This window comes from Suncus etruscus, chromosome 18, assembly GCF_024139225.1.
Source record: "Suncus etruscus isolate mSunEtr1 chromosome 18, mSunEtr1.pri.cur, whole genome shotgun sequence".
NCBI classification, from domain to species: domain Eukaryota; kingdom Metazoa; phylum Chordata; class Mammalia; order Eulipotyphla; family Soricidae; genus Suncus; species Suncus etruscus.
In genome coordinates, this window is record NC_064865.1 from 45,188,788 (window position 1) to 45,213,482 (window position 24,695).

General features: G+C 48.1%; 2 protein-coding genes across 3 annotated transcripts in view; one reads left to right on the forward strand and one right to left on the reverse strand.

Annotated features, from left to right (window-relative positions):
• The window catches only part of JARID2 (jumonji and AT-rich interaction domain containing 2), an 81,614-nt gene extending 79,753 nt beyond the window's left edge, over nucleotides 1-1,861 (forward strand). For both annotated transcript variants that reach the window (XM_049765240.1, XM_049765239.1), the window contains 2 exons: nucleotides 606-713; nucleotides 1,595-1,861. In XM_049765240.1, the coding sequence (XP_049621197.1) occupies nucleotides 606-713; nucleotides 1,595-1,777 (291 nt within the window). In that variant the 3' untranslated portion in view covers nucleotides 1,778-1,861. The remainder of the gene's footprint in view (nucleotides 1-605; nucleotides 714-1,594) is intronic.
• Nucleotides 1,862-3,972: 2,111 nt separating this feature from the next.
• The window catches only part of DTNBP1 (dystrobrevin binding protein 1), a 133,987-nt gene continuing 113,264 nt past the window's right edge, over nucleotides 3,973-24,695 (reverse strand). Inside the window, exons 8-10 of the mRNA XM_049765272.1 lie at nucleotides 7,602-7,757; nucleotides 5,028-5,171; nucleotides 3,973-4,261 (exon numbers count right to left, since the gene is read on the reverse strand). Coding sequence (XP_049621229.1) covers nucleotides 4,062-4,261; nucleotides 5,028-5,171; nucleotides 7,602-7,757 — 500 coding nt within the window. The 3' untranslated portion in view covers nucleotides 3,973-4,061. The remainder of the gene's footprint in view (nucleotides 4,262-5,027; nucleotides 5,172-7,601; nucleotides 7,758-24,695) is intronic.

Sequence of the window (24,695 nt, forward strand, 5' to 3'; positions counted from 1 at the left end):
CCTACATCTCCACCAGGGGCAACTGCAGCTGTGCCCGGTTGCTGTGCGGTTCCATGGTGCTGTGTTGGGGACACAGATTCCAGACACTTTCCTAAGCCCCCCCTCTCTGGGGGTCACTTCTCATTTAGCAGCGGTCTGGGTGAAATGGGGATTGTATTTTTTTTTTAATAATTTTTATTTTGACCAAAGTGTATTACAAATCTTTCACAGTAATATTTTAGGTACATAGTGACATTGAATCAGGGGATTGTATTTTTTTTCGGGCCACACCCATTCGATGCTCAGGGGTTACACCTGGCTAAGTGCTCAGAAATCGCCCCTGACTTGGGGGGACCATATGAGACACCGGGGGATCGAACCGAGGTCCTGATCCTTGGCTAGCGCTTGCAAGGCAGACACCTTACCTCTAGCGCCACCTCGCCGGCCCCAGGGGATTGTATTTTTATTTATTCCAGGATTCTTGGTCAGTCCGTAAAGGACACTCAGAGGTTCCTGTCCTCATAACTCCCATCCTAGAGTCCGGAACATAGGGAGCTGGTCCCAGGGGAAAAGTCAGGGTGGGTGGTGGGAGAGGCCACAGGTACTCAGGTGTGGCCCTCCCACAGGTGGTACAGGAGAATGAGAACGTGGTCTTCTGCCTGGAGTGCGCCCTGCGCCATGTGGAGAAGCAGAAGTCCTGCCGTGGGCTGAAGCTCATGTACCGTTATGATGAGGTGAGTCCCTGGATGCCATCTTCTCCCTGACCTCAGCTCCTTTGACCCCATGACTAGGCTCTGGCCTGTGAGCTCCTCCTCCCCTCCGAGAGACAGCTTGAGTCCAAGTGTTCTGAGCCCTCGGCTTTCTCCGGGGACTCCTGGGCAATATGAGGGTTTGAGCAAGTCCTTGGTTTCTGCGGGGGCTTCCAAGACCAAAGGCCACCACAGGGACATGTGCCTTGTGCCCTTAACCAGCAGCTACCTCCAGGCCCCTCAAGATTTTGGTGATATTAAGAGGAACTGGGTGCATACTTGGTTCTGTCTCTCCCGCAGCTGTGCCTGCTGTTACGGGTTCCCAGAGGGTTCCCTAGGACAACACAGGGCTCCTAGGGGAGCGAGGTGTCTGCTCCTGGGAACTGGCCCTTCCACCTCGAACTGGTCAGATCAACAGGGGCCTTGGGTCCACTTTGGCCACTTCACTCCCCAGGAGCATTGGCTATGGCTGTGCCACTGGCATCAGAGTCTCCGAGTAGCTCAGAGAGGCTGTGATGGGGTCCTGACAGGGAAGGGTGCACGCCCCAAGTTTGAGACCCACACAGGGCGGGGAACACCTGGCATAATCTCAGCTGAATTCTGGGGCAGCAGGACATATTCATGCTGCATGGCAGGGTTGATGGGGGTCAGGCCTGCACCCCACTGCCCTCTTGACACAGGCCTGCCCTTTGGCACCTTCTCAGTCCTGCAGTCTGGAGAGCACATGTCCACTTCCCTCACTGCTACCCAGTATTCTGCCCGAGCTCAGGGTTCCTTGACCTTTGGATATGATGGAATCCTGGGGCATGCTGGGGGCGTGGGGAGGCAGCCCAGCTCACCGACCTCTCCTCCCCCTTGGCACCCAGGAACAGATCATCAGCCTGGTCAACCAGATCTGCGGCAAGGTCTCGGGGAAGAACGGTGGCGTGGAGAAGTGTCTGAGCAAACCCACACCAAAAAGAGGGCCCCGCAAGAGAGCCACTGTGGACGTGCCGCCCTCCCGGCTCGCCGCCTCCGCCTCGGCCAGAAGTGCTTCGAGCTCGTCCTGAAGTTCCCAGCCCCGGCGCCGGATAGCTATTTTTTTGTAATTATATTCTAGTTTGGAGTACTTGCATAGGATAAAAGCTGTCTTTGCACTAGCTCTAAAGAAGATTTTCTTCTGGTTTTAGAGAACTAATTTTGTTTTAGCATTAAACTGTTGAACTATGTTTTTGTTTTGTTTTTGGGTTTATTTTTTATTTGTTTTTTTTTTTGTTTTGTTTTTGTTTTGTACTTAGAATACCTAGATACCGCAGTCAGATTTTGGAAACTGCCGTAATATTCACTGTTTTCAAAAAACCTTGAAAGGGGTTGAATTCATTTGTATTCGCCCCTTTGGCCAACAAAACAAAACAAAAAAGCCTTTTCATTTCTTTGGTGTTCTGTTTTTCGGTTATCTTGTTTTTTCTCTTTTATTTTTTTTCTTAACTGTTGGGGGGAAAAAAGGCTTTTTTAACCCCGTTTTTGAAGAGGGTGAAGTTTAGAGATCAAAATTCAAAACCATTGTCATGTCAGCAGATTTTTCTAGAGGAAGACATAGGAGACACATCCACATCCACACACACATACAAACACACACACAACTTGAAAAGAAGTGGCTTCACTTGGGCTGTCTTTTCTTCTGCCATGTGCAAGGTGGGTTTGCCGTTGGAGAGCCCGTCTGGTCGTGGCTGTGGCCTGCTCACCACTATGCATGGACTTGGGGGAGTGCTTGCCTGCCTTGGAGGAGGGGGTCGTGTGAAGGGACCTGTGCCTGATTTCATTAGGAAATCCATTCTGTTATTTTTTTTGGTGCTGTTGGCTAACTTTATTAATAAAAAAAAAAAAAAAAAAGGAAAAAAATACACACGAAACAAAACCCTTCAGTAGCATCCTTGAGAGGAAACAGTGGCAGAAGCAGACGCACTTCTCCGGCAGGCAGACACGCCATCCTGCAGCATTCTGCCTCCCTCCACGGCAGCATTAATCTTTCCTTTCGATTCCGTTTCCTGCTTCATTTCCCATCCCAGGCCCACGAGGATGGGTGTCTACAGTTCTTCTTCTTCTTTTATTTTTTTATTTTTTGAATGTGAAACATGCATTTGCGGCTCATCTTGTCTATTTTTTTTCCCGCTTTATGTTGTAACACACACACGAAAAAAGGAAAAAACAAAAAAAAAAAAAAAAAAAAAAAGGAAAAAAAAAAGATTCCCCCACATCCCTTTTGTACATACGCCTGTAAATTGTTTTAAATACTTGAGCCTTTTTCTCGGTGGGGGGACGGGGCGGGGGTGCGAAGACGAGATGAAGAAAAGCCTTACCTTTCTGTTTCTTCATCTGCTCGAGTGTGGATGCTTACAGGGTTTTTCTTGTAAACGTATTTTCTAAGTGCTGCTTACATCACTGATCAACGACGGCGAGATGCTAGGGGAGTAGCTGAGGCCCTTCTCCGGGTGTGTGTACAGTTACAGTATGTGTGGAATAAAAAAAAGGGAAACTTTTCACGAGCTGTTCTTTGTTTCATGATTGGACTCGCGGGTCCCACCGCGGCCCGACTGCACTGAGCTGGCCCGGGGGGGCTGTCAGGACGTCCTGTGCTACGCGTTGTTGGTGGTTGTTGCAGAAGATGGAACTGTTCTTGGAATACTGAACAATGACATAAACGGAGTCCGGTGTTTTCTGTTTTCGTTTTTATTTTCGATCCTTCCTTCCTTCCTTCCCAATGTGGTTGTCCGGTTTTTTATGGCCTTGCTGTGTACTTTTCTTCTTCTTGACAGTGACCCCTGCCTCTGGCTTACAGTTTGACATTTAATTTATTAGCGCTGCTCTGGGAAGACTCCATGTTGTTTATTGCCAGTTTTTTGTTTACTTTTCAGGTTTGTACTACAAGGTTTAATAATAAAAACGAAGTTTTTTGGACATTTTTTGTCTGTCTGGTGGAAGGTGAGAGGGCATGGAGCCAGCTGGGGCATGGAACCAGCTTGGGCTTCTGGGCTGACGAGGATGTGGTGAAGGGCGTGTGCAGTGGTGCCTTGTCAGGAGCCAGAAAGGGGGGTGCAGACGGGCGCTGCCCAACTTGGGCCCGGCAGCTTCATACAGTAGCCCAGGTCGAGAGCAGGGAGAGGTGTGGAAGGAGGTTTTGCTCAGTGAGGGGCAAGGGCACATTCCCCCCCGCCCCCCAATCCTTCACATGGGGCCCAAGGATGGAGCACAGACCAGGAGCACGGCCAGTCCTCAGACTTTATTGGCAGCATGGTGCATGCCCCTGGCACGAGTGACTCAGTCTGCGGCAGGCCCTGCCCTCGGCGGTTGCGCTCAGGAGTCGCTGTCGGTGGTAGGAGAGGTGGCGAGCGCTGTGTCCACCTCCACACCCTCTTCGTCCGATTGCACCGCTGGGCGTTCCCCACCTTCCCCGGGGTCCTGGGCAGTGGCCAGGGGCTGTGATGGGGCTGGAGGTTGGGTGGGGCTTGGAACCTGCAGACTGATTTCATTCTGTCCCAGCTTTGAGTCAGGCCCTGCAGAGTGGTGAGAAAATTGTCAGAACTGGGGCTAGAGCGGTAGGTAGCTCAGCAGGTAGGGCATTTGTTTTGCATGCGGCCAACATGATTTCAATCCCTGGCATCCCATATGGTCCCCCGAGCCTGCTGGGAATAATTTCTGAGTGCAGAGCCAGGATAACCTCTGAGCGCCGCTGAATGTGGGGCCCCCTCAAAAAAGAAAATTGTCAGTCAAGATTAATTGACCCAGAGCGTCACATTAATAGGCACCCATCATGGCCGGGGTAGGGAGCACACAGGTGCCAGTGAAGATGGCCAAGGATAGCTTCCTGAATGTCCACGAGAGGCTGCTGGAGTGGCTCTAGCAACCTCTGAGAAACAGTATAGGACAAAGGCCCTTTGGTTCCTGATTTCCCTAGAGCTAAGTGGTGTTACAGGAGGGATCCCACAGCTCACGACCCCACAGGTTGTGGTCCTGACACAGCTGCTAAAAGAAGTGAATCCCTCTGCCTCTGTGTGGAGACTGATAGTATCTGGAGAATGTGTGTGAAATGGACTGGGCCAGGCCTCCTGTGAGGGACCCTGGGAGTTTGGGGGCTGAAGGCCTGCTCTGAGCGAGAGAAGTCACCAACAGCTGCTTGGGCATTTCTGAGGGATGAAGTGGAGTAACCACTGCTGTCATTAGTGGGATCCAGGGGAAGACAGTAGGTACCGGGGCTTCATGGGGCTGCGGGTTGGGCCTGTTCTCTCAGTTCACTCCTGCACCAACTTGTCTGGCACTTACCTGAGCCAGGGGACAGGGCCACATTTTCCTCTGCCCCTGAGTTGAGGAAGACGTCCAGGGCCTCCTGGTCAGAAATGTCCATCAGGTCCATCTGCTCCAGTACGTCGATATTCACCTCCATGGATGACATGCTACCTGTGGGCTCTAGGAACACGTAAGCACAGGTGGAAATGGCCCGCACCCCCCACCCTGGCTGCAAAGTGAGGCCCTCAGTGCAACCCATTTGCTGAGCGTATGGTGTGCGAGTGTGTTGGTGGGCGTTAGGCATCTCCAACTGCCTGAACCCACATACTGGCCAGCACAGATTTGGGCATCTGCAGTGTGACCCCAAATCCCATATCCGGCCCACATCCTGCCTGTGCCTCTGCTCCAGAACTGCACCCATAACCCCAGGCTGCCACAAGAGCCAGAATGCAGTAAGGATGGCACAGCCTGACTGTCCCGGGAAAACAGAGGACCCCTGAGTAAGGGGTACAGCTGCTGGGTATGGCTAGATGTCCCCCACGGTGTCCGATGGCACACATAATCTAACAAAAGGAAATGAGTCGAAGACTGAGCAAGAAGAAGCTGGCATTTGGGGGAAAATTACATGGCTTCCAGGAAAGGAACATTCAAGTCATGAAATCTGAAACATGCCCGTCCTCCCTCCAAGGGCAGGAGCTTTTCATTGGGGACTCAAACTCCAGCACCTCATGATCTCCCCTGAGCACTGCTAGGTGTAGCTACCTCCTTTCTCCCTGGCCAAAAAAAGATTCATTCAACTTAAATTAGACCAAAAGTCTGCTGAAATCTAGAAGGCAGCCAGCACTAAGAAAGGAGAAATAAATAGGAGACAGGAATAACTCAGACTAAAGGTAAGTTCTTGGAGAAAATACTTAGAAATGAAGGAGTAGGGCTGGAGCAATAGCACAGCAAATAGGGTGTTTGCCTTGCATGTAGCCAACCCAGGTTCGATTCCTGGCATCCCATATGGTCCCCCAGGCCTGCCAAGAGAGATTTCTCAGTGCAGAGCCAGGAGTATCCCCTGAGCACCAGAGGGTGTGGCCCCAAAACCAAAAAACAAATGTAGAGAGAATGAGTGCAGGGGTTAAGGCACATGTCTTGCACACACTCAGCCCAGATTTGATCCCTGGCAGCACATATGGTCCCTCGAACTCCAAGAATTATTCCTGAGCCCTACTGGGTATATTCCCTAAAACCACAAAGAAATCTTGAAAGCTGATATATTTTGTAAAATACGTTTTGTTAATATATTTTCAAGAGGAAGGGCAAAAGAACAAATGAAAACTTAGAGCTGACAGGGACTACAGAGCCTGTGGATGTCAGACTATACTGGAAAGCCAAATTCTCGGGAAAACCTGCAGAACCTCCTGGGAATCAGGGAGCTTCTGTGAGGACCAGTGCGATCTGCAGGAAAGGAGGGAGCACCATGGCATCCATAGCGTGCTCAGAAGACCCCAGTTCCACTGAGATTTGGTTTCCCCCAATGTAGAAACAATGCTGTCAGATCAAATGATGCAGGGACTTTTCTAGAACTTAAAACCTGACTTCAGCATTTATGAAGTCAAAGGGCCAAGAATAGCCAAGGCAAGTAAATCTAAGGAAAAGGGAAAAAAAGTGCCCAAGACTGGGGGACCTGCTGTACCATCAACTCTAAAACAGGGCTTCTCTCTCTGGGGACCATCCTTGCTGGGTGGGGGTTGCCTCATCACCTGTAGGATGTCACAGCCACCCTGGGCCTAGTCTGTTTTAAGCCAGCAGTAAACCACTGCCCTGACATGGGTAAAATTCCAGCTGTCCCAAGGGGACAAAATCCGGACAAAGAGAAACAGAAGCCCCATTTAAGTAGAAATGTAGAAAGCGGGGCAGAAAGAACCCCAAGGAAGGCCAAAGCAGTGGCGCCAAGCGGTAGGGCATTTGCTTTGCATGTGTGCTCCATGTGGGTCTGACTTGGGAGCCCCCGAGGCAGTGTTCACGAAACTGTCCGCTGACAGAGAGGACCAGTTTGGCAATAGCCGTTTCAATCTGCTCTCTCCAGAGCTCATTTCCTACATTCCTTAGTAGGTGCAAACCCGAAAGCCAAGGAGACCAGGGGGCCAGTCAGGGCAAAAGCACCTGCTCTGCAAGCACAAGGCACCGAGAGCCATCTGCAGGCACCCACACACACAAGGTCCTCGAAGATTTAGGCTCTCGACTTCCCCAGCACTGCGACAGGGGATGCTAATCTCCAATGCATGGTGAGGTGTTGGCTAGCACCGCAACTAGAATGGCCAGGATGGTGACCCCCGGCAAGTGGGAGCACCCAAGGAGAGTTTGGCAATTGCAGAGCGTGACCCACAGCACCCCAGGAGAATGTGCAGTTCCTGCTCATCACAGCCACAGGACAGGGGTCGGGGAGGACCATGCATGTTGATCCGAGTGTGAATTTGTGCCCTGGAATGGGAGTCAGTGCTCCCTCTTGGACATCCCCTCCCGGGAGCCCTGGGAGATCATTAGTGTCAGATGGGGCCCTTGAAGCGGGGAGCTTGTGCCCTGCTCAGGGAAACAGCCTGGAGGAGCCCAGCCCGCTCTTGCCTCTTCTCTCGGCGATCTGCAGGTAGCCCGTGGAGAGGTAGTGCTCCATGTCCTGCTGGAAAGCCTCCTCAAAGAACTTCTGCCGCTCCTTTAGCTTCATCTGCTGGGTGTGCTCCATTTCTAGAACCTTCTGGGCATGCTCCGCATCTAGTTCAGCTGGGGAAACAGAAGAGCTGAGGTCAGGGCTTGGCAAGCTGGGGAAAGGGTGTAAACAGACGCACAGTGTCCCTCTGAGGTGAAGGGGCCACACCTGCCTGCAACACAGGTAGTTTCTGGTCTCTGGACTTGTCCCCCCGACAAGCCCATGTCAGACTCCCGGGCATCCTGGACCACAACGGCCAGTGCGAGACCCTCTGTCGCCCATCTCTGCTACTGCTCATCTCCTGACTGACTCCTCCCTTGCTCTCGTTGCTAGTCCACTCTGGGGTCTGCACACATGGAGATGAGGCTTTCACAACTGATTCTGATTACAGAACAAGAAGCAAATACATGGGGCTCAGGCACCCCTGGGCACATGAAAGGGTCATAGCCCAAGGTCTCAACTTTATTTATTTTGGTTTTTGGGTCACACCTAGTGGTGCTCAGGGGTTACTCCTGGCTCTGCACTCAGAAATTGCCTCTGGTAGGTTCGGGACCATATGGGATGCCGGGATTTGAACTATTGTCAGACCTGGATCAGCTGCATGCAAGGCAAACACCCTACCGCTGTGCTCCCTCTGTTCCCAAAGTCTTAACTTTAGACATAAGCTCTCAGTAGTCTTTTCCGTCCATTACGTGCATGCGCGTTAGCACGTGTGTGTGCGTGCGTGTGAGTGTGTGTGTGTGTGTAAGCACACCCTAAAGTGCTCAGGGCTTACTCTGTGCTCTGTGCTTAGGGATCATACCTAGTGGGCTTGGGGACCGTATTTGGTGGCAGGGGTCGAACCCAGGTTGGCCATGTGCAAGGCAAGGGCTGACCCAGTCAGTGTGCTGTTGCTCTGGCCCCACTCACCACATGGTGGCACCACCAATCATACAGTGAAGGTGTGTGCTGTGGGTTTTGTTCCTCACGGGCAAGCAGTAGGTGTCTAGAGCCACTTGCAGGGATGTGGGCCTGTGGGGCTGGGGTGCAGCTCCCACAGGGACAAAGCAGTCTGAAGGGATAAGCTTATCTGTGGCTGGCCCAAGCACAGAGAAAACTGAGTTCTTGTCACTGTTCTGGGAAGGCACCCTGAGACAGGGCAGGACTGGTAGTAGGAAACCAGGGACCAGTGGGCTGGGCCACTGTTTGGGAAATAGGGAGTAGCTATCCTAGCACCATCTCTGAGCCTATCTGGTGACCAGGGTAGACTGTGTGAAGGAGCACAGGCTTGGGTATCGCAGATAGAAACTTCAGGGCCTCATCCCACCCTTGGAGACAGCCCTTGTGCGCATGTTCCTAAGGTCCTATGGTCTACAAGCCAGCACAGACCTGAGGATCTGGAAGATGAGGCAGATCTTAATCGATGGTGACGAAGCCAATGCCCCAGGCCAATCCCTGGTGGATACCTGCTCTGATACCCCTGTTCCCTAAATCCTGCTTCGAAAGAAGCTGCCTGCAGCCCAATCCTCAGTTCAGGACCTTCCTAATTAGGTCACTACTACCAGCAGCAACGGCCTTAGCCATTATATTCCAGCTCCCTCTCTGGACCAGAGCAGAGCAGGGGCCTCTCACCATTAGGGCTGAAAGGGGTCCATGCTGAGCTCCCCAGGCCCTCAGCCCTGCCCCAGGCTGAGCAGGAATCTTCACAGCAGCACTGCTTAAAACAAGGACTCTGAAGAGAAGGAGATGACCTGAACTAGGCCACAGAGCTAGGGTAACCAACAGTCACCCCATTCTCATCCCACCAGCCTCCGAAGACTCGAGTCGCCTCCCAGTGCCCTCATGAAACAAATAAGCTGGCGAGGGAGCAAAAGAGCATATTGGCCTGCAAAGAGCACATTTTGCCAAACTGTCCCTTCAAAAGCTTCGTGCCTATCACAAGCATCAGACTTAAGTCAGCCCTAAGATAGATCTGCCTCAAAACACTTCACATGCTGTGAATTTATCTTAAAAAAAAAAATCCAGAGATCAGAATTTAAGGACTTCTTGAAATACATGAATGTCTCCTTTATATACTGATTACAAAGTAAAACAAAAAAAAGAAAAATCCTAGATACAAGCTCCAAAGCCAAGATCAATGTTCAAATCAGAGACTCCTTTGCCGAGATGGAATGAAGGTTTTGCTGCAGAGACAGATGTGGGCCTGGCACTGGGAGAGCTTCCTTCTCAGACCTTTTCTGTCAGAACTCCAGTTTGCTCCAGCATCTGTAGTGCAAAGGCCTACAGGTGTTTCGCCCTAGACCTTAAACAAACCTCCACATGACCTCAGTGAAGCTAGGATTGGGTCATGGAACTGAGAAGGAGCCCCCTCCCGCTCCACAAGGCACCGATGGCTTTGAGTCTGCAAATGAATTACATGCCACATGAACCATCACCATAAACCTATATCTGTGGACCCCACTTGGTTTAGAGCTGTATCCCAAGAGCCAAATGTGGCTATGCTGGAACGTTCTGCCTAGATTTCCCTGGGAAAGACTCAGGATTTGGGGTACAGGGGGAGAACATAGGAATGAGTGCTCCCCTCTAGGGCAGCCTCTGGATGATAGCATTAACCTTGGAAAAATAGAAATCCTGGAGCCTGGTCTACATAGACAGACGGCCTTAGTGACTTCTCATCCTATCTGTTCTCCTGGGAAATGCCAGACAAACACCAAATAGCAATAGTGGGCCGGAGAGATAGCATGGAGGTAGGGCGTTTGTCTTACATCCAGAAGGACCATGGTTCGAATCCCGGCATCCCATATGGTCTCCCGTGCCTGCCAGGGGCGATTTCTGAGCACAGAGCCAGGAGTAACCCCTGAGCGCTGCCGGGTGTGACCCCCCCCCAAAAAAAATAGTAATAGTGTTAAGATGGAAAAGAGAGGGGCTGGAGTGAGAGCACAGCAGTAGGGTGTTTGCCTTGCATGCAGCCAATCTAGGACAAACTTTGGTTTGATTCCCCAGCATCCCATATAGTCCCCTGAACCAAGAGTAATTTCAGAGCACATAGCCAGGAGCATCATGGGTGTGGTCCAAAAATAAAAAAAAAATTTAAAAAGATGGAAAAGAGATGGGATTGATACATTTATGAAACCCTCCATGGACAGTATTGTAAAACATGATGCTTTAAATAAAAAATAAAATATGGGTCAGAGAGATAGAATAGAGGTAAGGGGTTTGCCTTTCATGCAGAAGGTATTGGTTCGAATCCTGGCATCCCATATGGTCCCCCGAGCCTGCCAAGAGTGATTTCTGAGCATGGAGCCAGGAGTCACCCCTGAGTGCTGCAGGGCATGACCCAAAAACAAACAAAAATAAAATAAAACATTAAAGAAATAGTCTTAAGAGCATATTTGAGAGTGAGAAAAGTCCCAAAAAAGAAGATGAGAGAGAGAAGAGAGAGGTATGAAAAAGATGTAGTGGTTTCCTGAGCAGGAGTCGGGGTGATCATTTATTTAATTCCATTATCAACCCAAGTCTGTCTCGCCTTTTATTTCAGCTCCGAATCATCACTCAGGGTTTATCTGACTGCAGCTTCCGCCATGGCCATCACCATCAGTACAAAACAGATAATTACTCAAAACAGCCCAAATTCCATTATCCGAGAAGATGATAGAATCAATTCTCAATTACAGGTTTTAATGGGGCAAGGTGGCTCAAGATAGAGAAAATATAAGAAAGAATCTATCAAGCTCATTTTAGGAACAATTTCCACCTAATACACAAGTAAGCCTCTGAATCACTCAGGGTTTATCGGACTGCAGCTTCCGCCATGGCCATCACCATCAGTACAATGATCTGTTTTGTACTGATTACAAAGTAAAACAAAAAAAAGAAATCCTAGATACAAGCTCCAAAGCCAAGATCAATGTTGATAAGTGAAGCCTCATCCCCCCCCCCCCCCCCCCCCCCCCGCCCCATTCTTCCTAGGTAACTTGACATTACCTGCAAGACCCCGCCCATTTCCTGGGAGGAGTCTTGGAAAAGGTAGATAGGCTTTGACCAGAGGGAATTAGGCCCCTTTTGGTCTTTTGCCAGCATGGAGGTCAAAGGGAAGAATGGCTGAACGGAGTTGGAGTTAAGATGCAGGGCTAGCTAAGAATGGCTGAATGCTTAATTGGTTATGATATAGGCCACACATGTGGTGGATAGGTTATGAATAAAGCTGATACTTCCTGAAGCCTGCCTGTGAGTGAGTTCAATACCCGTTGCCTTCCTGGATCCCAGACCCACCGGTTGATGGGGGATGAAGCCACGTGGCCATGGCCTAAGAATAAAGTCCTCCATCCTTCTCCATCAAGCACCATCATTAATTATTTGATTCTACAGATAAGTAATGCAGTGCAATGAGTGACGTGCGACCATACATGGCTCCAAGCTGGGGAAGGAAGGACCGGAAAGATGGTTGTGAGAAGAACCAGGAAAATGCAGCTGACGTGCTCTCCAACCACCACCACACTCTACAAAAGGGGAAAATTTAACCTGAGAAAAATGCCAATGATCTGTACATAATATTAAAGAAAGCATTTTTTTAAGATAGTCAAGTTTGGGCCAGAGTGAGAGCACAGCAGATAGGGCGTCTGCCTTGGACGTGGCCGACCCAGGTTCGATCCCCAGCATCCCATCTGACCCTTGAGTCTGCCAGGAGCAATTTCTGAGTGCAGAACCAGGAATAACCCCTGAGCACTGTGGCATATGCCCCCTCCCCCAAATAAAATAATAATACTAAAAGATAGTCGAGTATAAAATCACCCCCCACACCGTATCTCCAAGACCAGATGAACAAGTCTAAAGCAGAGTTGCAAATGAAATAATCCAGACCAGGCTGAAGTTGAAACACATGTAGTCTGGCAGTCTTCTACCTCGTATCTCCACCAAGCTGCCTGCCAGAACTGTTTTTATTGAGTACAGAGACCACCCCTAGGCGGGGCAGAAAGGACAGGTAGCTCAGGCTATCCTGAGCCAGTCCCCCTCAGGTGTGTAAGTAAGATAATCTCTGTTTGGAGGTAAATCTAAGTTGTAAGCAAACATGCAAAGGAACTAGGGATGATCTTTGTTTCAGATAAAATAAGGTATATAACCTAACAGTCAAGTTTGAGACAAGGTTAGAAAAATCTCGAAATAGTCATGCTCCAGGGGGCCAGAGAGATAGTTACAGCGGTAGGACATTTGTCTTGCACGCAGTTGATCCAGGACGAAAGGTGGTTCGAATCCCGGCACCCCATATGATCCCTCAAGCCTGCCAGGAGCGATCTCTGAGCACAGAGGCAGGAGTAACCCCTGAGCACAGCTGGGTGTGACCCAAAAACCAACCCCTCCCAAAAAAAAAGAAAAGAAAGAAAAATAAATTAATTAAAAAAAATAGTCACGATCCAGATGTTATGCTGAATCCAATACAAATTTTGGACACAAAGTAGGTATACAATGTGATCAAAGGAGAGTTGTAAACCCTCCATAAATTTCACACCAAATGGGCCCGGAGAGATAGCACAGCGGCATTTGCCTTGCAAGCAGCCGATCCAGCACCAAAGGTGGTTGGTTCGAATCCCGGTGTCCCATATGGTCCCCTGTGCCTGCCAGGAGCTATTTCTGAGCAGACAGCCAGGAGTAACCCCTGAGCACTGCTGGGTGTGGCCCCAAAAAAAAAAAATTCACACCAAACCTGTAAATGCACTTAGCTTTCTCGGCAGACTGATAGTGCTCTGGGGATCCAGATTCCTCCAGTTAAGTCTCACACTGGTGGTATTGGGAGGCGGGTCTCCACAGCACCAGAGACAAAAGACCTGAGGGCCTGCACTCCTCTGAGCTATTTCCTCAGCCCCAGGACTTTCTCCATTTCTTCAACAAATTATCTGCATTTATTTAATTAAAGTTTTTTTTTTTTTGATGTATGAACAGGGCATGTACATTAGAGAAAAATGTTAATGTAAAAGAACAAAAGCACAAATACTATGGCAAAAACTCCTCTGAAATCACTGAGAATAGATGAGCACAATTAGCATGTGGCATATTTACACATCAGGCTTCTTTTCTGGTAATGGCTGAGCAGTAAGGATTTGTACTCTTTAATTTGGGGGTTTAAATACCACACACAGGAAGACAGGCCATATTGAGCTCTTTTGCCTGAATTACTTCCAGGCTCACAGGAAGTCATCCTGACAGGCGCAGGGTCGTCTGCTGCCGACACGCCACCCACAACCCTTCCCAGCTAATACCATTGAGAACTCATCCAAGAGAACTAATATGGGGAGAAGAAGCCAGGGGTGTGGCTAGTTGCATGCAGGAAGCCAGAAGCTGGGCCCCTGGCAGCCTCCAAACCCTGACAAGTGCAATCCCAGTTCAACCAAGTGACTGTCTGTGGAGCAACGAAGGGTGACTGTACTGGCAGAAAGGGGATCACAGAACTGACACAAGCACAGCCACTGCGCTTTCTCAGGCCTGTGTCACTCAGCCTGCACTTGGAGCTCTGCACGATCCTGTCATGTCTTCTGTGACAAGCACAATGGAGATGCCCCGTGGTAAGAGCACCCGAAGCCCTTGGGTGGCCTCTATCAGTTAGCTGCCCCCTCTCCACACACCCCTGCCACTCCTCCAGTCCCAGAACATGCACTTTGCTGATGAGAGCTCAGAAGTATCGACACAGAGGGCCTTGCAGATGGCCTCCTCCCACTCCACTGTCCGTGAGCTCTCTTAGCCTGCCGCCTCTTCCTGAGAACTCATTCCTTCATGTCAGGACACATCCCAGTTGCTAAACCTGCTCACTCACTGAAGGACACTCTGGACAAGGCTACAATGGACAGATACTCCAGCCCCCTTGCCCACTGGAACATCAGTCACTGCTCTCAAGTGACTATTCAGCAAGGCCAAGTGCTGAGGCAGCTGGAAGCGCAGGTCTCAGTCTGGAGAGAAACCGCCAAACTTGAGCACAGAAGGGGTTCACATCCGCTCTCTCCTCCCAGGGCCACTGTGTGGGGACCCTCTGCTTTCTCCCTCAGGCTGCAGAGACCCATGGCTCACACACAAGGAGTAACTTCCCTTTTCTCTCTCCCCTGTGCATGGGGTCTCTTACAGGTGAGTTTTCCTGAAATCGCTTTATATATATATATATATATATATATATATATTTTTTTTTTTTTTTAGTCACACCCAGCAATGCTCAGGGTGTCCTCCTGGCTCTGCGCTCAGAAGTCATTCCTGGCAGGCTCGGAGAACCATATGGGATGCCAGAATTGGAACCATATTGGTCCTGGATCGGCTGTGTGCAAGGCAAACACCCTAGTGCTGTGCTGTCTATCCGGCCCCCTGAAATTGTTTTGATAATTACTATTTTCCTGAAGGCACTTTTGAGTTCCTTGGAATGTATTTTTTTCTACAGCTGAACACAGTAAAAAATGTTTAATTTTAGACACTCTATTCAAGGGCTGAGAAGTTAGCGGACCAGGAGGAAAAGGATAAAACAACAAAGATTTCCTTCCATTAAAAAATAACTCCTGCACTTGTACCATTTACATTTCTATTTTATTTCTGCCTGGACATGAAAATGCAACATGGTTAGATTGCAAAGTAGGTATTCTGGACCTTTTTTTAAACTCTCTCCAACCTTCCGGTCTTAATCAATAATTAGCCTCCAAGACAGATTAATTGAATACATTGCTTGAGTAAACATTCAAATGTACTCCAGAGACTTTATTTCTAAAAATTGACACTTGCCAAAAAAAAAAAAATTCCATGCATGTTAAACTTAATACATTTTTCGAAAGGATGCTAACTTATTCTTTTTTTATATACAAAACTTCTCTTTACCTCCCATCCACCACTCCCCATACTCATTTGCTGAAAACTCAACGATACCTATTTTTCTTCTACATACAAGTAAAAATTTGAAAAGGATGCGCCTTACCTAAAATACAGTCGCTTAGAATAACAAGCACATTCTGCAGATGGTCAGAATGAAATCAGTCTCTTAGGCTCCTGAGGGAAACTCCCAGAGTTCACTGCTTCCGAGCAGCTCCTGGAACAGCTGTTTCCCAAATCCAGGCCCAGGAAACAAGACAGGACTGTTCCAGCATCTGGGACAGTCCCCTGTTTCTGGAGCTCCTTCTATGCACCTATCACTGACCCCAAAGGAGATGGTGACAATGCAGAACAGACGCTGCCTAAAGACGTCTTGGAAAGCTCAAAACCTTTACTAGCAGGCAGCATGGTTAGAGCACACGGGGTATTCATAAGGTTCTGGGCATGACTTCTTGGCCCCCCTCTGGCCTCCAATGCCCATTGGTTTAAAAGACAGAGAGAGGATGACACGGAGAAGGCAACTTCCGGTTCTTAACATATCATAGCTCTATTTTTAAGGGGGGCAAGAAGAGGTCATCACAAATCCCATTTCTTGGTTAAAAAAAAATCAGTCAGTTTAGCAGGAAGGATCTGAGGCTGCTGGATTCTAAAGGGACAATTGCAGAAAATTCTTTCATTATTCACAAAACCATTTTCCTGCAGGAGGATCTGTGTGGTCTGAGAAGGGATTCAAAACCAGCAAAAGCCTAAGAACAGCCCCTTGTCTGTGGTCAGCGGGTTCAGAGTTCGATGCACTCAGACAAGTTTCCAGTTTTCAGATCAGGGCAGAGGCCAGCGGTAACTTGGGTGTCCTGCCGGGGTGCAGGGAGTGATGCCTCCTGCCCACACACACCTAAGTGGGCTCGTCCGAGTCCCTATCCTGGCTCATCCACCATACCTGCAAGTGGATTTCTGAAAAAGGGCCACAAGGGTCGCTTTATGGGAAAACACAGGAAAATGCTGGACAGGGCCAGCGAGCTGGTTCGGAGTTGGCCACACCTATGCCTGTGCTACCAGCTGAGCTAGTATGATCTGGGAGCACACACCTTCCCAGCAGCACCTCACTGCTCAACCTCGGGGCACAACTTCAGAAATCTCTGGGTGCTGTTGGCTGGCGTAGACGAACCCCTACAAGGCAGGGTCCATCCTTCTTGCAGTTTTCAGCACTGAACAGGGGAGGGTGGGGGGTGGGGGTGGGGGGGGGTGGGGGGTGGTGGTGGTGGTGGTGGTGGTTTGGCAGTTTAAGAATCATCAGGAGTGTCCTGAGCTTCCTGAGCACGGCTTGGAAGCACCCCCATTATCCCTTCTCCATAAGGGGTGTGTGTGTGTGTGTGTGTGTGTGTGTGTGTGTGTGTGTGTGTGTGTGTGTGTGTGTGTGTGTGTGTGTGTGTGTGTGTGTGTGTGTGTGTGTGTGTGGTTACTCAGAAATCATCAGGAGTGTCCTGAGCTTCCTGAGCACGGCTTGGAAGCACCCCCATTATCCCTTCTCCATAAGGGGTGTGTGTGTGTGTGTGTGTGTGTGTGTGTGTGTGTGTGTGTGTGTGTGGTTACTCAGAAATCATCAGGAGGGTCCTGAGCTTCCTGAGCACGGCTTGGAAGCACCCCCATTATCCCTTCTCCATAAGGGATGTGTGTGTGTGTGTGTGTGTGTGTGTGTGTGTGTGTGTGTGTGTGTGTGTGTGTGTGTGTGTGTGTGTGTGTGTGGTTACTCAGAAATCGCTCCTGGCTCAGGGGACCATATGGAATGCCGGGGATCAAACCCAGATCGTTTCTGGGTTGGCCACATGCAAGGCAAACGCCCTACCGCTGTGCTATTGCTCCAGCCCCACAAATTTCTTTAAAGTTATGACGCATCCAGCACTTTCTCGAACTTTACTTAGGGTGCTAACCTAGCTGATGACAATTGAGTAGGGCAGAGTGAAGGAACCATGGAGCACTGTGCCTTCTTCCAACCTCACAGATAGAGACTAATACATCTCTATCACCTCCCTGCCTCCCTGCCTCCTTCTCCGCCCCAATGTTTTGAACCATCCAAATCATCTGGAGAACCTGTGACACAAACCACAGGGCTATTGGTCCCCGAATCTGCCTTTTAATCCACTCAGGGGATCCTGATACTGTCAGCCTCGTGACCAGAACTGGACAGTCCCTGCTCTAATACAACCCTATTTTCATCCACTTCAAATTTTCACTTGGGGCCAATATTTACACTATGGAAAAAATAAACACAAGATGAGGAAGCCACTACAATTCAAGGAAACCACAGCAGTGTCCTCTCCTGAGTTCATGTGCCGGTATCTATGAAATCATCTGAAAAGCAAAAGCCCCGGCAGTAGCCGAAAGCACATTAAATATCTAGAGTGAAGCAGGTGTTGCCTTGGCAGACACACAGCCCAGGGCTGGCACTGTCATGGCCAGAGGGGTTGCATATGGAGCCCACATCTCTGCCCCGAAGCCGAGTTCTATCCGAGGGTGGGATCTCTCCTGGCTGTGACAGAGGCCCCTGGAGGTTTCCAAACTATGTTTGACAGTGGTCCTCAAACTTTTTAAACAGGGAGCCAGTACACTATCAGGGGTCTTCAAACTATGGCCCGCGGGCCACATATTGTATTTATTCCCATTTTGTTTCTTCACTTCTAAATAAGATATATGCAGTGTGCATTAGACATTTGTTCATAATTTTTGTTTTTACTATAATCTGGCCCTCCAACAGTCTGAAGGACAGTGAACTGGCCCCCTGTTTAAAAAGTTTGAGGACCCCTGACTCAGACCATTGGAGGGCCGGACTAGAGTAAAAACAAAAACCATGAACAAATTCCTATGCACACTGCATATATCTTATTTTGAAGTGAAGAAACAAAACGGAAACAAATACAGTATGTGGCCCGTGGGCTGTAGTTTGAGGGCCACTGCTGTAAGTGAACAAAATACTATATTTCAAACAAATAGGCAAATAAGAGAAAAATGGGATGGGCGTGCATGCACAGCCCCCAGAGCAGGATGCAAGTAAGAAAAGAGCTAGAGGCTTAGGAGACACAGGGAAACGACAGTGGCTGGTGCAGACTAGTACCCTTAAACAGGGCCAGCGGATAGGCTGATCACTGAGCTAGCTGCAGGAGCAGAAAATCTGAGGACAACGACAACGACAGTTTTAGGCTAGACCCTAAGAATGTGCTAACAAAATAATACTTGAGGGCCTGGAATTGGAGCGTTTCTATATGGACAAAATGATGTTCTAAAAGAAAAGTTACTTTTTTTGGGGGGCGGGGGTTTGGGCCACACCCGGTGATGCTCAGGGGTTACTCTTGGCTGTCTGCTCAGAAATAGCTCCTGGCAGGCATGGGGGACCATATGGGACACCGGGATTCGAACCAACCACCTTTGGTCCTGGATCGGCTGCTTGCAAGGCAAATGCCAGTGTGCTATCTCTCCAGGCCCAGAAAAGTTACTTTTTTGACTTACAATACTATTATTAGGGGGCTGGAGAGACCTAATTTGATTCCCAGCATCCCATATAGTCCCCCAGCCTGTCAGGGGTAACTTCTGAGCACAGAGCCAGGAGTAGCCCCTGAGCACCGCTGGCTGTGGCCCATAAACCAATCAATCAATCAATCAAGTCTAAAAAAAACAATACTATTATTAATAATAGTTTCTCATGGACATAATTCCAACACTACACTCATCACCAGCGTGCTCAGTGAGCTGTCGCCTGAGCTCTGTGGAAAGCTTTCACGGACACCAGCCTTCTGCTATTGGAGGGATGTGTCCATGCTCTGAGCTTCAGCTATCTCCAGGACCTTTGACACAGGCCTGGTGCCACACTGCAGAACTCAGAAGCTCTGAAAACTTGAGTAAGGACCGCTCTGGGCCTGGAGCTCCTGCCCCTTCATGTCCCGAGTCACATACCTACGGGTCTCAAACAGAGTTTATCTTTGCTTTATAAAAGGGCTCTCTGCAAAATTTAAGGAATGATTACAGGACTGGGGGTGTGCCTCAGTGGTAAAACACCTGGCTTTGCATTGTGAGGCCTTGGATTTGATTCCTGGAACCACAAAAGCCGAACAACAAAAAGCTACTTTTGTGCAACTCCAGCCTGGTGGGTCTCTGCTCAGGGACCAGTTCCTGCAGTGGCATGAATGGGACATGTAGCACGGAGAGCCAACCTCTGCCACCTCCTTTGCTGGCCCACAGAGGGGGACTCCGAGAGGAAGGAAAGAGGGACCAAGCTTGGCCCCCTGTTCTCAGCGCTAATTTATTCATGTCACTCATTCAGATGCCTTTGGCAGCTTCTAATTCAAAGTAATAAATCACCACTTATGAAATATTTTTCGAAATAATGAGGTTTCCCACAGATACGATCCGCTTTGAGACGTGCTGAGATTTGACTGTCATGAACTTTATAGAGACAAATGTTTCCAGCTTGTGGCATGAGGACATTTATTGTCAGAGACGCTTGCATCTTCGTGGAATTTTCTGTCTCCTCTGCTAGAATACTGCCCTGACAAACCTGTGTTTTATTTGGGTTCAAATATGCACAGATGGTGTGAGGAATAAAATTTAGAGTTATTTATGAGTCTTTTGTGGTTAGGTATTTTCTCCAAAAATTGACCATAAAAGTACATTCACTTGCAAACTTGAAAGTTATTAAAGTCAATTGTGTAGGACCGGAGCGATAGCACAGTGGTAGCGTGTTTGCCTTGCATGCGGCCGACCCAGGATGGACCAGGGTTCGATCTCCAGCATCCAATTCCCAAGCCTGCCAGAAGTGATTTCTAAGCGAAGAGCTAGGAGTAACAACCCCTGAGCGCTGCCAGTTGTAGCCCAAAAACAAACAAAATAAATAAAGTCAATTGTTTCAGGTTTAGCTTGGCTTCTTTTTGACTACTTAATTGGAAATCAAGATAGTATAATAAAAACATCTCACAGGTTCGTTAGTTTTGAATGTTATTTTCTTTGGTGATTATGAGATTCAGAAATCTTAACATCTGAATTATTCTACCAACCCTGAGAATCATAATGAGCAACTTTTTTTTTGTTTGTTTGTTTTTTGGGCCACACCCGGTGACGCTCAGGGGTTACTCCTGGCTATGCGCTCAGAAGTCACTCCTGGCTTGGGGGACCATATGGGATGCCAGGGGATCGAACCGCGGTCCGTCCTAGGCTAGTGCAGGCAAGACAGGCACCTTACCTCTAGCGCCACCACGCCGGCCCCATAATGAGCAATCTTGAGTAAAACATAATTTTGATTTCCTAGTGTTCCCCGATGAATTGCCGGGAACTGTTTATCTACATAGTTGGAGGTTTTATTTCTTTGTTCTTTTATTTTTATTAATATCTTTATTTAAACACCTTGATTACAAACATGATTGTGGTTGGGTTTCAGTCATGCAAAGAATACCCCCTTTCACCGGTGCAACATTCCCATCATCAATGTCCCAAATCTCTCTCCTCCTCACCTCACCCCCACGTGTACTCTAGACAGGCTTTCCACTTCCCTCATTCATTCACTTTGTTATGATAGTTCTCAGTGTAGTTATTTCTCTCCCAATAGTTCCTGAGATAGAGGTGGGACTGCCACATCTTCCCGTCTGTCCCACCACCAGATGCTGAAATTCTGTATGTTGGCCACAATGCCCTTTAAGGGGGTTGGGGAGTGTCAGGATATGCCTTCCTCAAATAGGCCACTTTGGCATCAAGTTTATTTTGAGCTGAAGCAGATGCAGGAAAAGCTCTCTGCCCTTCCCCTTCTGTCTAAAAAGCAGGAAACCAATTTCCCTTTGGAAAGGAAATAAAAATTTCCATTGTAAAGGGATCTTGCTCTCTGCTACCAGGAAGAGGACGACTTGATTATTGGGTGACTCATGCAGAAGGAGGCAAGCCAATTGCTTCTGCCCAACAGACCCCCCTAACTGCCCTCTTCCCCTATGAAACCTCCTCCAGATGAGCTGGCTCACAATCTGCCACTCCTGAGAGCCCCCATCCTCTACCTCTCATAATTCTCTTCTCGATAATTTGTTATCTTTTGTCAAAATGCCATACAGCAAGCTCTGGGGTCTGACTGCTGCTTGAGGTCTTCAATTCTCTCCTACCAAGGTCTCCATGAGGATATAAAAGTGAAAGTATACTCTTATTAAAGAAGAGCACCCAAGATTAAATGTCCTGCCTTCTTTTTCCCCTCACAGTTTAATTTTTAGGATCCTCAGCACTGAGTCCAAGAGATAGGAGAGGAAGTCTTTCTTTCCTCTGTTCTGTTACATTTTCCACATGGGAGCTTTCCTACCTGTAAGGTCTGTAGAGATGCTGAGTGAATGACCTGGTGTCAATCACAAACGGAGCTTTATGGTAAATGCCAAATGTCTAGGGGCAAAGAGCCCCCTGCAACACACAGAAGTGGGTGCCGGTCTCACTGAGTTCACTCTTGACTGCAGAACTGCTAAGCCGACCAGATGATGTGGAAGATGAAGAAAGAGCAGCCGCCACCCAGGAAACAGTAGTGGGGCTGGCAGGATTCACCAACATGCCATTATATGGACTGAAAACCAAAATGCACAATCGTTGAGGCTAGAAGTGTGAGCTGGAAGAGGCCACAGTGGGTTTTCAGCACTGACCATAGACAACACTTTAAACTTCCACTGTGACCTTGAAATATTTATCCAGAACATTGGGGCCTAGCCAGATTCACTTTAGTACAGAAATGCCATTCCCCAGGAACTATGAAAAAGTTGGCTGAGAAACCTCCTCTACATCTTTAAAAATAGCAATTAAAGAAATAACTACCAAGTGATCAACAGAATAGAATCTACATTACTCCCCACTCTGCCCATATTCGGCATTTAAAAAACTTTGGTATTTATTCATTCAGGGACCCTTTCCCCAGGATTAACAACTGAAAGTAGGCAGAGAAAGTGAAGGAGAATTGAGTTTATTCACACAGCAGACAGCCTGCATTCATTCATGGAAGACTTTCCACCCTGCAAAAGACAGCAGGAGTTCCCCAAATGCATTCAATGAAAACGACTATTCCTACACAAGAAGCTGAGTCCCCAACAAACCAACACATCAAGCCCACCGCATTTTGAAGATGGTCATGAGATAGTCTCTGATTCATGAAATCCACACAATAATCTCAATATTCTTAGAATAAGGGCTTGCCTAGCAAAACTCCATGCACTACATTGTTTTGTAGGGGATTCTTTATGGTCCTCTACAGTCAAAGCGTGAAGTAGAAACTCAAAAAAAGGTTATGAATTGAATGAGTCTATGACGAATTGTGATAGAAGGAACAACAGGAAATACGCAAGAGAGAAGTTCATGGGCCAGGGAGATAGTTCAAAGGGTGGGGTGCTTTCCATGCAGACTGGTCCCCTGAACATCAGAAACCAGGAGTAACCCTTGTGCACTTGCTGTGTGTGGTTCCCTCTCCCCCAAAGAAACCCCAAACCCCTCTAAAATGAGATTTTGGTTTAGACAGCTTGGAACGGGAAGAGGGGCTTCAGGGGGTAGGGCCACATCCAGGGGTGCTCAGAGTTTACTCCTGAAGGTGCTCAGGAAGGGGCATTTGTTGTGTCAGGGGTGGGATTGGTGTTGACTGTATGCAAGGCAGTATCCCATATGCTATACTGGACCTCCAACCCTGAATTTCTTTGTTTTGGTTTTTTTTTTTGGGGGGGCGCATACCCGACTGCACTTAGGGGTTACTCTTAGCTCTGTGCTCAGAAATTGCTCCTGGCAGGCTTGAGGGATCATATGGGATGCTGGAGATCAAACCTGAGTCTGTCCAAGGTTGGCCACATACAAGGCAAATGCCCTACCGCTGTGTTATCACTCCAGTCCCAACCCTGAATTTCTTGAGTGTACTTGCAAAAGTTCAAGTGAGTCTCCTAGAAATAGTCTCAGAAGTCTAATAATTAAGTCCTCTCTTTTTCTAAACCTTAATTCTTTCCATTATAATAGTGAATATGCATGCACACAGAAACTATTTCCAGGTCTTGAGAAATTAAAACTCTCCAGCAATGTCAACATCAGGTTCCAGTTTTCTCTCTCATAGCATTTACTCCTTTTTCTCTATAATTCCAGGAGATTTTGACTCTCTGTTAACTTCAGATATTCTAAGAAAAGAGGGGAAAAAAAATATGTCCCCAGGTATCAATTTTAAAGACATATGGAAAGTACTTAGTAAAAATAATGCATGTTTTTGCCTTCTGCAGACATTTCTTTCTACCAGCATAAAACTCCCAGTGCTTTCTGCTATATTTTGAAAGACAAAATGAATTCGATTGGTTGCAATCCCATTGAGAAACTGTAATTTGCACCCATTAATTCATTGAATCAATTAAAGGACACTTAGAAAAAGACACCTCTAATGTTGTATTTCAGAACTAAAGTAAGAGCTGAGTTTAAGGTTGATGAGGTCATCCTTGCATGTCTTGTGATAATCTTCCCTTGAATGGGGGGATTTAAGCTCATAGTCCAAGTCAGTACCATTGAGCTGTACCCAATGGACAGAGACATTGCCTTGATAACTCTGAATCAACAGAGGGGTGGGGGAGTGGATGTATGTATTATCCCTACAGCGTGACCTTCACCAATATGTCACTTGGATCTGTAGCTTTTCCTTCTGACAACACAGGCAACTTGATCTCTGCTAGGTGTAGTTTGGCACTGTGTAATACTCCTTTTGTTATTTTAGGTTTGGAGGCCACACCAGGGAGTACTCAGGAGGAACTCCAAGATCAGTGGTTGGGATTACTCCCAGTTGTGCTCAGGGGATCTAAGGGATCGAATTGGGGACCCTGTATAGGCAAGGCACATGCTCCAGCCCTGACTTCAGTCCTCTTTCTTCCTCTAATAAAATTGAACGTTCTGAATGAGTGCTTTCATTTCTTTTCCATGCAAAGTCTTATTAAAAAGGAGGAAAACATGGGGCTGGAGCAATAGAACAGGGGGTAGGGTGCTTGACCTTGGACTCAGCTGGCCTGGGTTTAATCCCCAGTATTAAATCTGGTATTAAATTATCTGGTCCTCTGAGTCCCACCAGGCGTGATCCCTGAGCAGGTGTGGTCCCAAAACAAATAAATGTTTAAAAGAAATTGCTGTGTGAAAAGTGAGCTCCCATATAATCCAGCTATACCATTCCTAGGAATATACCCTAGGACAGTGGT